This window comes from Pezoporus wallicus, unplaced genomic scaffold, assembly GCF_028554395.1.
Source record: "Pezoporus wallicus isolate ANWC-B61680 ecotype Strahan unplaced genomic scaffold, APGP_CSIRO_Pwel_v1 contig_8042, whole genome shotgun sequence".
In the NCBI taxonomy this organism is placed as follows: domain Eukaryota; kingdom Metazoa; phylum Chordata; class Aves; order Psittaciformes; family Psittacidae; genus Pezoporus; species Pezoporus wallicus.
In genome coordinates, this window is record NW_026639380.1 from 715895 (window position 1) to 730631 (window position 14737).

General features: G+C 37.3%; 1 protein-coding gene across 7 annotated transcripts in view; it reads left to right on the plus strand.

Moving 5' to 3' along the window:
- RYR2 (ryanodine receptor 2) overlaps window positions 1–14737 on the plus strand; it is a 379474-nt gene that overhangs the window by 76824 nt on the left and 287913 nt on the right. For all 7 annotated transcript variants that reach the window (XM_057414543.1, XM_057414545.1, XM_057414546.1 and 4 more), the window contains exon 2: window positions 12875–12994. In XM_057414543.1, coding sequence (XP_057270526.1) covers window positions 12875–12994 — 120 coding nt within the window. The remainder of the gene's footprint in view (window positions 1–12874; window positions 12995–14737) is intronic.

Consider the following 14737-nt stretch of genomic DNA (forward strand, 5'->3'; position numbering starts at 1 on the left):
ACACAATATACATATAAATGGAAGTGTTCTAGGTATAATGATTTGTTTTTAAATGTGATCAAGGTCAGGCCACTTCTCCTGTTTGGAATTTTGACTTTCTTGTGCTGTTAGTACACTACAGTCTGGTACTGCAGCTTAATGGGAAAGGACCCTTGGTCTTTTTATTTGCTTTCTTTTTGTTTTTTGAATGCTGTAGGGTTTTTTGAAAGTACCATTGCAAAAACCATCAAATGTCTGCTTCCCTGATGTCTCTAGGTATGTGGGAGGGGCTACCAAGCCTTTCTTCCCGCTGATCAACGTGGCCAATTATTTGCCATCATTAGAACTGAGTTAGAGGGAGAGATCAGAGAGGCTTTTTAAACTGAAGTGTTGTTTAAACTTTTTTCTCTGTAGAAACAGTTAGTTGTTAGTTCCAACTGCACTATTGCTGCTGTTTTTTGGCCAGATTTCTTGGCTTCATGAAGTCCTGTTCCTTTTATGCATCATGAGGTACTGAGCTCAGTCCCGCCTGGCACAAGGTGGGTCTCCAGTTGTCCTGCTGCTTCTTTTTATCTTCTTTATCTTCAAGAAGAAAAGAGCAGTAAGTTTCCAATATTACGATTTTGCAAAATAAAGTTACTGTTCAAACTTGATGACATTTCTGCTAAGCAGAGGAAAGGTATCTCAGCTGTGGGCCACAGGCAGCCTGTTCAACCAAGTGTCTGACCTATTCATTGCTGCCCATTCCCAGGGCTCTGCAGGTAAACCCAACAAGCAGACTTCCAGCTGGTTTATTTTAGTGTGTATTTTTTCTAGCACTTGAATAGTTCTCCTGATATGGTCTGTAGCTGCTTAAAGTCACTCCTGATGGGGACACGTTCCCCCCCGGCAACCTCACCACCCAACAATCATTGCATGCTATAAGTTTTCATTTCTTTCCTGTTACAGCAGATATGTAATCTTGTATTTACTAATGATATAATTTATTTCTGAACCGAACTTGGAATAGTCATGCCTGGGAGAACTGAGTCTAAACAAGTACAACCAAAGAGATGTGGAAAAGGGGCATAAGCACAGGGGAATTACTTGACTAGTAAATTATAAAAGTTTGGTGTGAGATCTGGGAACAAAATCTATCTGCTGCTTCTTTCAATTTAGTGTTCTTCCCTTCAGCTGCGCTGTTCCTGCAGAATGCAATTATCTCCTGCTATCTAGGGACTGTAGCTGTTTAGATATGAAGTTTGCAGTTCAGTATTTTAAGACTGCTGCGGTCTTTATTTTGTACAGTGATCTTTTTGAGAAATACATACATTAGGCAGGTTAAGAAGAGATAAATGTGAAGTGGCAGCACTGTTTGGAGACAGTGGGATATGTTCGTTGTCCCTTCAAAAAAGGGACCAATATCCAATCTCTTTAATGGGAAGCTGAAAAGCTTTTTGATTGCTTATGTAGCAAAGATTCAGTGTTATGATTGCTTGGGGTTTCGTAATATGGTACAGCTCCAGCTGTATAAGGACCCTTTCGTGGCATTTAAAGTTAGGTAGAAATTGAATGTTGGTAATTCTGGTGTTGTCATGGGAAGATACCACATCTCATTCTCATAATTTCGTTAATGGGCTTCAGAAAAGAAGAGTTGATAAATCAGAGATGCTCAAACGAGAAATTATGAACAGAGCTCTTGAGAGAATTTTTCAAAATGGAATTAGTCTAAGAGGGAGGAACTTAGAAAGGTGGTAGACTTCTCATGGTGATAAGGCAGCATTGCATGGGAAATGTGTGAAGCGAAAGGGTTAATCTCATAAATTAGCGCAGGTTCAGAATGACAGCAGGGAGCAATATTGGCAGAGGATTACATAGCTGAAACAGGCATGGATTAGAATGAATCTTTAACGTTGCTCCAAAAATAATAAAAACCAAACTACAGTGGCAGGTGAGTCTTTGGGAATTGGAGAGGAAAGGTTGCATGATCGATTGGGCCACTGCAAAATATCAGTGTGGCAGAGCCCTGAAGTGGAATGATTCAAGAAATAGTGGTGAAAAAAGATTAAGTGAAGAGAAATTGATCTAGGATTAAATGTGCCAGCTCAAGCAGATGGTTCTTGTACTGACTTAGCCTCCTGAGTCTGCTCACAAGATACAAGACTGAGGGCTCATGTATTCTTGCCTGAAAGGGATGATGCACAGGAGATGTTTTCACAGTCTGAGTTGGAGTGAGAGGGTGTTGTCCATGAAACACGAGTTCTGTTAGAGCCTTCATGCTGTGGAACCTGTTAGTAGGGTGTCCTGGTTTCGGAACCATAATATATTCAGTTTCAGTTTAAGTATTGTGTGACCTTGAATGTATTACTTTTTTTTAATGTGTGCCTCTGGTCTCCAGCTGAGATTCATGAACTCTTTCTCAGACAAGTGTAGTGAAACTAAAACCCTTCAGTGATTACTTTCAGATACTGGTGAGAGTCTAGATTTATTAGCTTGGATTGAGCACTGTGGGGTTATGAGATAGTTGCCGTTTGTTTAGAGGCAGCTTGTTAAACTGCCTGACTCAGATTATAGGTATAATTTTGTGTTTGCCTTCAGGCTCTTGTGGACTCCTTTTCTAGCATGCTCTCACCTGTCTTTACTGGCACTGTTATTCACACCAAGATCAAATATAGCGTAGATATGTTCTGTGCTATAATCACACCTTTGATTGCAGAAGAGACATAACCTGGAACTAGTGAGTGAGGGTGTAAATGCAATAGAATTCTTACCGAATTCCTAAAATAAGTGGAATTACATCAGAGGTGAATTTGACATACTGGGACTGCTAAGAAGCTGAAATAGGCCCACCAGCCATTTTGTGTTTAATTTGGTATTCATACTTTATTGCAGATGTTTTCCATCACTCCTCTTGTCAACTGTTTCAGGTGCAGAGTTAGCCATTACTAATTATAGTTACAGACAGATAAATTTGTATTTAGGCACTGACAGCTGAACTTGCAATTTATTAGGTTTGTAGGACCACTGCAGCACCCAATCAGATCAAAGTCAGTAGTACTTAGGTTTGTTTCTCCGTGAAGCACTTCGCTGAGCACAGAAGGTGCCTGTGACCTGGGTGTGCTGAAGCCACTCTTTTAGATTTGGTTGTGGCCTTCTGATTGCATGCTTCGTTTCTTACTGGTAGCTGCAGACTGGGATGTGCTCTGTGGCTGAGATACTCTGCTTGAGTCCTTGATAAACTCTGCTCTGCAATCACTCTATTCAAGTGATGTGTAATGACATTTTGTACACTTTGATTCCTTTCTGACATGCTCTTTGTATCATTTTTCTTCGGTGAAAACTTTTTGTGACAAGTGCTGAATATGAATCTGCATGACTCTAGGTGGGGTTGTGGTGGTTTTATGTCTCTTTAATACTGCAGATCACCATGACTTTGCTGTAATCTTGCAAATATATTTTGATGACAATGAGCTTTTGGAGGAAGGAGGAGAAGATAACATGGTTATTGTACTAGGATGCTGCTTCAGAGTATGTTTCAGGAACTATCAGTTTCTCTGATCTTCCGGAATTCCCTCTGTTCTGGATGGGGTTTTCTGCCTCAAAGGATAATTCCATTGGAATAATGTTGAATCCTTATGAAATTACTCCTCCTACAGGATAAAACTAAAACATGTATAGTAAAAAGCATCCAGACTAGAATTGCGTGACCAGAAAAATAATCTCTCTTCCTTCTCATCCTAAGGCAAGTTCAGCTATGCTTCAGTCCTACTGACAAAGGTTTTCTTGAGCAGTTTTTATAGTCTTACAATGATGACGCTTCTAAGCTGGTCTGTGAAAATGCTTTGCTATCCTATCCTCATAAAACTTTCCCTCACCTGTCTTAATGCTAATTTTCTCAATGCAGTGAGGAATGGTATTACCTGTCCTCTATTCCATGTTTTATTGATAACAATATCATATACTTGACATTGTTGCATGTCTAGCAGTTTCCATCCCAACAGGGTTTTTTTGTGGGTATTTTTGTGTGTGTGTGTGTGTGTGTGTGTGTGTTTGTTTTTTTTTTTTTTAAGTAGCCTCAGTCTTGTTGCTCTGTGTCCTTTCTCTGTTTGAAATGAGGGATCAAAATTCCCATTTCACTTCAGCTGAAGCCTTGCTGGTGTTGAGTGTAAAGTCAAAGAATCACTACTTGTGCAGTCACATGCACTTCTTTCCCAGTTAGCTCAACTTTGTGGCTTCTATACAGCTGCCTGGTGTTGACTCATGATCAGCATTTGAGTCGCCTTAACCAGCAGACCCTTTTCGCAGCGCTGTTGTTTTTTGCTTTTTATCTTGTGTTCCTACTTAAGGAATGTGCACTGTGCTATGGTTCTTTTCAGTTCTTTGTAGGTTGTTCTCCTGTAAGAGAGGTTGAGCCTAAGTTCCTAGCAGCCAAGAGCATTACTGTTATTTTATTGTTAACGACAGTCATCTGCTACCAAGAAAATAATGGAGCTGTGGTTCAAACTCAGATACAGTAATAAGAACTGTGGGTGCTTTTCTTACCTCTGTCAGCTCTAGAGTCATCTCTCTAATAGGTGGTGGTATTTTGAAATAGAATTTGGTAAGTTGTTTAGGACTGGTTGATCAGTCAGGAATAGAAATAGCAGTTTAAGTAATGCTACACTCCGAGCATTTGTTTTGTTGGCATCTCCCATAGGACTGTTGAAAAGATACTTAATTACTAACGATCATAGTTCTTGAACGTTATGTACATGGTGTTTAATAAATCCTATGCATCAAGGCTTCTGTTTGTTGTCAGCAGGGATTTGGAAAAGGAAAGCCACCATCTTAATTACTTGATTTCTGCATCATTGCTTTTTACCTTCTTCCAAAACACAGAAAGAAAGAGGCTCTGGGGCAACTAGTAGTATAACGTTACTCAACACTAAAAGTTGTCTTAAATGTTGCTTGGTGTGTCTTATTCAGATACCCAGCATAAAAAAGGTTACATTTGGTTTTGGTTTTGTTTTTTTTTTTTTTTTTTGGCAGGTCAGATTACTAGGGCCATCTTAGAGGACTGTTATCTGGATCCTATCAGCATATGTGCAAGTATTGTACTTGATGGCCAGTAGGACTTACAAACTTTATTTTTGCACGTTAATGATTATCCCAACAAGATAAAGGGAAGTTGAAGAGAAGTTTGTAAGTCAAGAAGTATTCTACAATTCCCTTAGGCAGAAAATTGTTCGTACAGGCTAAATTCCTATTCGTAAATCTACTTTTAAAGTATGTGGGTGCCTATACCCATTGCAGAGTTCAGCTGCACAGCTGAACAGTAAATGGAATGCGGTAAAGCAGAACTGTGCATATGTGGAGTTTGAGCAAGCTGTTAAAGATTGAGCTATTAAAGTCTGTGCAGAGATCCTGATTTATAGCATATGGAAGTTGATGGAAACATTCCACTAACTGCAGTATTTGCCATATAAAACAGCAGTAGAAGTGAGTTTGATTGTACAAGGATAATTTACCAGTTTTAACCTCTGAATGCTTAATTTTGTGAGTATGACATTCTCTGTTACATGTGCAGTTTCAGAATTGGTAAGCTGTCATGGAGCAGTAGAAACACGAGAGTCAGCATTAGATTACAAGGGAAATCATGTGTACCATTATACAGAATATTAAGAACAGAGCATATTATTTAAATTAGTAATAGTTAATATCTTATTTGCTGTATTATCAGCAAAGACGTAAAATATCAAGTATAAAATATAAAACTAAGGAAAATACCTGAAAAAGATTGCTTATTTTAGTCTTGAAGCAAAATGCAGAGTCAAGGTCATGGTGTTAAGAGAGCTGGGTGACATCATATCCATCCGAGGGTGTTAGGAAAGCTGGCTGATATTGTTGTGAGGCTGGTCTCTATAATCTTTGAGAAGTCGTGGAGCTTGGCAGACATCCCAGAAGACTGGAAGAAGGCAATTGTCATCCCTGTTTACAAGAAGGGCTCAGTGACGGATTCAGGAAGATACAGGCCCATTGGTCTTACTTCAGTCCCTGGGAAGGTTATGGAATGAATCCCTCTGGGGGCTATCGCAAGTCAAATGAAGCACATAAATAGGAAAAGCCATCATGGATTCACCGTGGTGCAAATCCACTTGACAAACTTGATTGCCATCTATAACAAAGTAACCTGCTCAGTTGATGTGGGGCAAGCACTGGACGTGGTGTATCTGGATTTCTCCAAGGCTTTTGATACAGTTTCCCACAGCTTCCTCCTAGAGAAACTGATGCATTATGGTCTAGACAAGCGATCTGCGTGGTGAGTGGGGAACTGGCTGCACCCAGAGGGTGGTGAATGGCTCCTTTTTAAACTGGAGACCTGTCACTAGTGGGGTCCACCAGGGATCAATACTGGGACCAGTGCTGTTGTCCTGGTAGACAACAAGCTCAGTATGAGTGAACAGTGTGCAGCTGCAGCAAAGGAAGCCAACAGGATGCTGGGCTGCATCAGCAAGGGCATCACTAGCTGAGATAAAGACGTCATTATCCCATGCACTCAGCACTTGTCGAGCCACACCTGGAATACTGTGTTCAGTTTTACTTTCCGCTACGCAAAAGGGATGTAGAGAGGCTGGGTAGGATCCAGATAAGGGCCACAAAGATGACCAAAGGATTAGGAAGCCTGCCATGTGAGAAAAGGCTGAGAGAAATGATTTTGTTCAGCCTTGAGGAAAGAAGGCTTAGGGGGAACCTTATCATCATGTAGTGGTACTTAAAGAAGGTGGAGACTCCCTTTTTACAAGGGATTGCATGGAAAAGATGAGGGGTAATGGGTGCAAGTTACTCCTGGGAAATTCTGGTTGAACAAGAGAGGAAGATTTTTCACGATGAGAACGATCAGCCATTGGAATAATCTCCCCAGGGAAGTGTTGGATTCCTCAACATTGGACATCTAAGATTCAGCAGGACAGTGTGCTGTCCATCTAGTCTAGACCGTGCTTTTGCCAAGAAAGGTTGGACCAGATGATGCTTGAAGTCCCTTTAAATTTAGTATTTTGTGATGCTTTGATTCATGACATAATGAATTGAAGCACCTTGGGCTGAAACACATTCAGTGTTTCTAAATAAATGTATTAACTTGTAGTGTATTCTTACTTTAGTTATCATCCACTTTTCCTGCAATGGTTTTTATCAATACTCCAATAGAAGCTCCAATATTGTGCTTTTCTTTTATGATTGCAAGACTTGGAGGTAGTGATGACGTGGAGTGTAAAACAGGGAAAGACATACAGTAGGGAAATTATATTATGCACTATTAAAGAATGCAAATAAACAAATTCCTAAGACTGTTCTGTCCTTTGACTCCCTAGTAAACCAGTACCGGATATGAATGAGATATGAATGCAGAAGTTTTAAAGTATATGTAATTACTAAAAGTTTAAGATACTAACTACAATGTGCAGAATTAAAAAAAAATACCAAACCAACAAAACTCAACCAAAAAAAAACCCCACCCAAAATGAAAAACCCAACAACAAAGAAAATAAAAACCCTACAGAAAAACCCAAATGAAAAATATAACACCCTCCCCCCAAAAAAGCGCCAAACCATCTCCCCCCAAAAAGCTCAAACACACCACCCACCAACTAGCAGATTTTCAGAAAAATGCCACAATGCAAATATTCCACCCCCAAAACTGCAATTATATCTACACCGCAGAGGTGCTAACAGCACCTGTGCAATTCAGCCAGCAGTTTTAGTCCTTTAATAATGAGAAGGTCAAGGATTAGTCAAAACTGACTTCACACAGGAGGGTATCAGTTGTTAGGGTTTAATAGGACAGAGTAACACTGTCTGTTACAAGGAAGTATATATATTTAATTTTGCGTGGGTGCATATATATACATATATATATATATATATATATGTTTTGTTCAGTCATAACTTGAAATTGATGATCTTAGAAAAATATACCTAGTCAAAACATACCTGTTGGAACTTCACACCCCCACATCTTCACACGAGAAAGTAAACTTTGTTTTGACGGGGAAGTGTATGTGTGGATTTTGCAGGAAAGTCGCATAATCTCTGTAGATGAGAGTAAGTGCTATTAAGGAGTTTTAAGAACTGACTGTTTTAATATTGTACCTTGACAGCAAACTCATGCTCTTCCCCATTAATCTAGTGTTCTGCAATACAGTTCTGAACATGCAGCTCACATTTTGCTGGGAGCATTTGGTTTTAGGAGCAATTTTTAGCTGTAGAAACTGTTATGATGTTGTTAAAGGTGTGGGTTGGTTGGTTGGTTTTATTTTGGTTTGGTTTAATTTTTTTTTTAGTTACTGGGTTTTCTGGGTTATTTGTTTAGTTTCTGTGAGTATGAAGATTTTATGAAAATAATTAACTAGCTCATAATGAATAGGTAGAATTAAGAACCTGCTCTGTGCTGCTCTTCATTCAAAAGCTGTCCTTTTCAAAATTGGATGCTTTAAAAATAAATAGGACTTTTTTTTGGCATAGATAACACTGACCTGTTTTTTTCAGAATGCTTATTGAAGAACCAGGATGATCAGTGCAGTAGTGTGCTAATCAAATGCTTGTGCTGTTTGGGTCAGTGCAGGTATCTGACATAACACAAAGCAGAATATCTTTTTTGCTGGAAGTTGTAGTATCTTTATGAACTAGTGTATTGGTTGACACACAAGGATTAATCAGGATTAATGGATTACTCCAAGATGGTACCTGGCCATAATCTTAAAGCATTGTTTATGCCTGGTTGTGTTAGTCTTACCTGCGCATTGCCTTCACCAAGTTCATTTTCAAATTTAGGAAGGAGAATAGCTTTCTGACTCAGGTTTTCAGTTTAGCAATCTGAGAGAACCATTTCAGCTGTCTAGGCATGCTCTCTCTTATTGTAGCTAGACAGTATCATTTTTGTTCCTTACCTGTCTGCAGGATGGAGGTAACACTCTTGGGAATTTGGAAATATGGATATAAAGCAGATCAGACTGTGTACTGAAGCTTGAATGAGAATGGATGGAAGAATCATCTTGTAAAGTACTTAAACTAAATGGATAGATTCTCAAGTTGAATTCACTCTTACTTGCAGTAAATGCTGATTTATCTGAGACTGTGATCATTTGGTGTTACAGGGACACATTGCTTGTGCATTTGAAAATAAACTGCAGCACCACTGTGTGGACAGAATTTGTGTGGATATTGATACCTACTTTCCCTTACTCTCTTGGTTAACTTCCTTCTGTAACCAGAACCTGGAAAAATAGAAGACAAAGCAGCATCTTTGGGCTTACTAGTGAAGACTGCTATAGTGAACTGGGATGGAAATAATTAATTTTTTCCAGTTTCCACAGAGGAAACTGGTAGATATGTATCTAAGTGATGATTATTCAGCAAAACAAAAATAACAGTAGTATATGTCGGTGCAAATCCCTGCAGGGATATTAGGTCTGTACTATTGCGCTTTCTTCTAAAATCTGAGTTTTTTATCTAGACTATTCCTTATAATCTGTATCTGGTATTGTTGTTTTGAATATGAAGTTTAAACTAAATACTTTTATTAGTTACAGCAGAATATAGATACTGGGTTTTTATCAGATTTTAATCAGATCAAGTGTTTTTCACTGAATATGACACACACATTATATATTAACACGCGTTACTTTGATCAGTTACGAAGACCTGTATCTGTGTTGTGGAAGACTAGGTTTTCTTCTTTTAGCTATGCATTTTATATTGGTAATGCATAGAAAGTATTTCTACATGTCTTGAAAAACAGTTTGGCCGAGAGTTTAGATTCTAAGTGAATCAAAAGTTCCTACAAATGATTACATTTTAGCATGAAACATTAGAAGAAGGCATTGGAAGAACAACATAGAAGCTGATTTCTTGCAGCCTCTTTAATTTTCGTCTCTATTTAGTTTACTGTGATATTAAGTAACTCAACATTTGACAGAAGCTTTTAAAGGACACTGATATTCTTGTTAGCACTTTTGTGTTGCCTCTACCCCAGAATTTTCAGTCTCAAATGAGGAGAGTATGTAAAGAGGTGGATAGGAGTGTATGTGTATACACGATGTGATGTATTTGCTCAAGTTTTGAAGACTACAGTTGTAATCCTTTGAAACAAATTGCTTCATCAGTTCTAATCTGACAGTGACTAGCAGAAAATATTATCTGAAACTTGATATGCATAGTATATGAAAATACTCAAAAGGTAATAGGAAGAAATGAACCAGTTTGAGACGTCTCAGACTTCAAGATTTAAGAATATCTGAAAAATATTTTACTTCAATAGACATGTAATATGATGCACACTGTAGCTTTCTTCATACAAGAGCGAAGTGACCTTCAGTGAAGGAGGTCTCTTTGGTGGTGTGACTTCAAATAAGGAAATTAGGCATTTTTTTAGCTCTCCTGATACTGGAACTGGGTAACATTTTCTGTTTTGAAAACAAGTTTAGAAAGACAGTGCTGAAATGCTTACTCACTTAGCAGTCTGTTCTAAAGAAATGGAATGGAATTAGGTATCTTAATGTAATTTAGTAACACAATCAAATTGTGTGTCTATAGGAATCTTCAGGACACATAGTTTGTAAATGTCGGAATACTGAATCCAGGTAGAGTTTATATTAGATTCTTATGTACTAATGTGCACAGAAATACAAAGTAACTTAGAGCTGGGCGTATATAACGCCTGATTATCTGCAATCACCATTCACTTGATCTGACAATGGCATCATGTCTGTCTTAACATCCTGTACCAATTTTATCAACCTCACCTTGTGTGAGAAGTTCCACAACGTTCTGACTCTGTGGCCTAAATTAGGAGATTGTTTATGGTAACTGTCTACACACAAAACAAAGAAAATGGAGCAAAACAGGGTTAGGATTTGCTTTGTTGTTTTAGTGAGTATGTTCTGCCAACCCAGGAATTAACTTTGGAAAAGGGCATGGGAGGGTGATTAATTTTCGTTATTAATTAGTAAGCATTTTTAAAGAAATCAGTCTTTATTTATGAGCTATGTATTTACAAAATAAGCCATGTACACTGCACAGCAAATGAAAAAATATTTGCAAAATGAAAGTTGAGAACGTTTGTATGTCAAGAAATTTAGCAGTTTTCCTGTCTCAATTCTCCAGCAGTCATCTGCTACATTATGCATGTATGCATGGTGATTGTGCACAGTTCAGTTGCAGGAAGTGATATGATGCATTAGATCGTTAACTAAAAATTAAATATGTCAGGGACTTGCCCCAAACCAAGTTATGTTTTTGCTGCTGTCAGTGTCGAATCATTTTTGTAGATGGACTCTGTAGAACCCTTTTCAAGCTTACTCTAAAAGCACAGCATACAATGGTAGAGAATAGGGCAGTACTTTCAGGAGAAAGTAGCCTTACTATGCTGTCTGCCTCTGGCTATGGAGGTGTGCTGTTAGCATCTTCTCTAGTGACCCTTTCTGTAGACAACTCTAGCACTGTGTATGATTGTGAAACTGGAGTCTCCATCTGCTAGTTTGGTTATTTAGGAAGAAGGGCTAGGAAGAGAAAGAGGAAGAAGAATGTGTTTATATAGCTGCAATTTAGCACCATTTTTTTTTTAACCTGAAAATAAACTTTTATTTGAATAAAGTGCAATTAGGATTAGGGCATACTAATTTTGCACTTTAAAAAAACAAAAACAACTCTCTCACCCCACGTGCTCTTGGCTTTAATAGATGCATCTTATACAAATAGTACACAGCAAAGCTCTTAGCTCTGTATATGCAGTCTTCTAGGTCCTTGATTTTTGGCCTTTAGGGATTTTGCTGTTAGTTGCAATTGTGAACTGCACATATAAACACATGGACATATTACATTTTCTGGATTTAATGTCTGACTGGGAGCAGTTACTGCTTTTTACTTTACAATTGATAGTGAAATGCAGCTTGGGCGCTGTTGTTGGTATATGAGGAAATGGGTTCACCTACACTTAGGGCTAGGGTTTGCCACATGAGGACAATTTAAAAAAGGTAACGAATTACTTTTTAAAGTGTTTGATTAAATTCTATTTAATCTCCTTTTCAGAATTAAATACAGCTTAATTTAGTTTAATTACTAGGTTGAAGTAAGTTAAAGCAAATAGAAGTCCAGATTAATTCAGGATGAGTGCTTAAAAGTGGCTTCAAATTACTGAGTGTAGTTTGAATTCAGGCATTTTAGTTAATGTAAAAATGTAAAAAACTGCGTGTAAGAACACTTTTTTTTTGGTAAACATGCGTTCCTTACTGTGTTCGTTTTTGTAGCCTCATCCTGTTCTGCTTCCAGTTGCATGCTTCATCTGATAGTTTTGTTTTTGTATTACATTTTATTTACAGTGTTCAGTATGACCTCTTCATAATCATTCATGTGAAATTCATGATTGGAAACTAATTTCGCTTCCTAAATGACTGAGAAGAATGCAGAGCAAAAAAAAAAAATTTCTATTCTTAAACCACAAAATTTTTAGAAAACAGATTTATTACAAATTTTTTCTTTCTTCTTAACTTGAACTAGATTTTTGCAAAGGCATTCTGTAGTTCATAGTCATATTACTTTAAATGACTAGGATTTACGTAAGGGTTTGCTTCTGTTTTTTCAGGTTTGTTGACAAGATCTCATTTGTCTACATTACTACAAGGATTTAATCCCATAACATTTATATTTCATCCATACTGACCTTTGTTACAAGAACAGGCAAACAGGAAAAGCACATATATAGTTATTGGAATTATTTTAATTGATTTGCCACATTCAAAATAAAAATTATGGGGAGATTTGATTCTGCTTGTGTTTGGGGATAGATCTTTCTGTGTTTAGCAGTGATTTTGTAAATGGTTCCCCAGATCTTATTGGGCCAGAAGCATAACTGCTGTTCTGTTCTTGTTTGTTTCTTTGGTAGGATGATGAAGTGGTTCTGCAGTGCACTGCAACTGTTCACAAGGAGCAACAGAAATTGTGTCTTGCTGCAGAAGGATTTGGCAACAGACTTTGCTTTTTGGAATCCACATCAAATTCTAAGGTACTTCTGAGTGTTTAAAGCGTCGTGTGAAGCAAGGATACAGCTATAATACTGCTTGCTTTGATGTACAATACACAAATCGTTCTAGGAGAATGGACAAATCAAATCTATCAATAATTTAAGGAATATTTAGTGCCCCTTTGAAGATTAACTGTTCTTTCGTAATGGCCCTTTGGCTAAACTCTAATGCTGTGGTTTGTTTTGGGCTCACTTTAAAACTAGCTAGCTGCAGAAGTCCATATCAGTAATATGCTTGCTATTTTGCTTGTCCAAACTCAGTTGTAGTAAGCTGCAATTCAGTTTTTGTGTACTCAAATTCAAAGACACATTTGATTACTCTGATTTTTAACTCCACAGGAAAGGGAACATTTATTCTATTTGTGGTTTTTATTCTGTAACATTTATGTTGAGGTGATGATTGCTTTCAGTCTTTCTTATTCCCTAACTGAGCCTAATAATCATGTAGGTATCAAAATTCTCATCTATTCAGTTTGTTATCTAAACCTACTTAACTCTGCTATATATGCAGTAGATACAGTAGTTTGGAAAATTAACTTTGCCATTTGTTGCAAAGGAGGGTTTTTGTTTCACTATCACATATGCTGAAATAAGTATTTTGAAGACAAAAATGTGCCTTCTCATGGCAGAACTGATTTGTGACCAAAGCAATGGGTATACTTGGACGTTTTATTTATACAAAGGGAAGAGTGTTCCTTATATTTGTTTTTTTTTCAGCTGAAATATAAATGTTTGATGAGAAAATAAAATTAAGTTAAAGCATCTGGAAAGACATCTTTAGAGAATTAGAAATTTATAGTTTTTATCTTGCCAGCTTCCATGACATCACTTTGCTTCTGTCTGATACATTGAAGAGTAGTGCTTCATTTTCTGTGTCATCATTTTGAATCTATTATTTATAATAATAAATTTTTCACTAGGATATTAATGATTCATTATAATAGCAGTGATCTAGATGAATTAATTCATGACGCTCTGTTTTAAGTGGATCTTTTTAACAATAAAAATGAGCTGGGATAGACGTGGTTGCAGTGCTAGTTGCCTGGAAGGCCAGAAAAATCTATTTAATGAATTTATTATCAGTCAGTAAGTTTGGATATTAAACCTACAGTCTCTCTATCACTATATAAAATTCCTGAACATTCTTGCCTTTAAGGGGTGTGAAATTTACACTGTATTCACCTCCTATGTTTCCCTGTTGATGCTGCTTTTTCTCAGTGTTTTGTGAAGCAGTATTTATTTTGCTTAATCTGCATGAATTTGGAGAAAAAATAAAAAACAAGAGAAAACCCATACAGCTCATCCTTGTTTTAATTTTTAAGGGCTGATGGTTTCTAGGATGAGCTTGTTTGAAGTCATTTGGAGATATAAATACTGAAGGAGCTGTAAAATTACCAAATCCTTAAAGCAAAGTTGACTGTAAATAAGAGAAAAAAATATGGTTTTCTTCCTAATATCTGTGTCCATACAATGTTACTATTTATTATGTAAGGAGGAGTATAGGAAATATTACAAGAGGCATGTGATAATTTGAAAAAGGTTTCAATGGAGTTCATAAGGCAGTTAAAAAATTTCACTGCATGTCCTGAAGGCTATTTTTTCCAGTTGTAATGGATTGTAATGCGCTTTAATTTGGTAGTGGGGCATCTGAATTACAGGTATCAGGGATGAAGTGCAAAACCAAGCACCAGTAATAGGCCAAATACAGGTAATAGACCTCAGCTA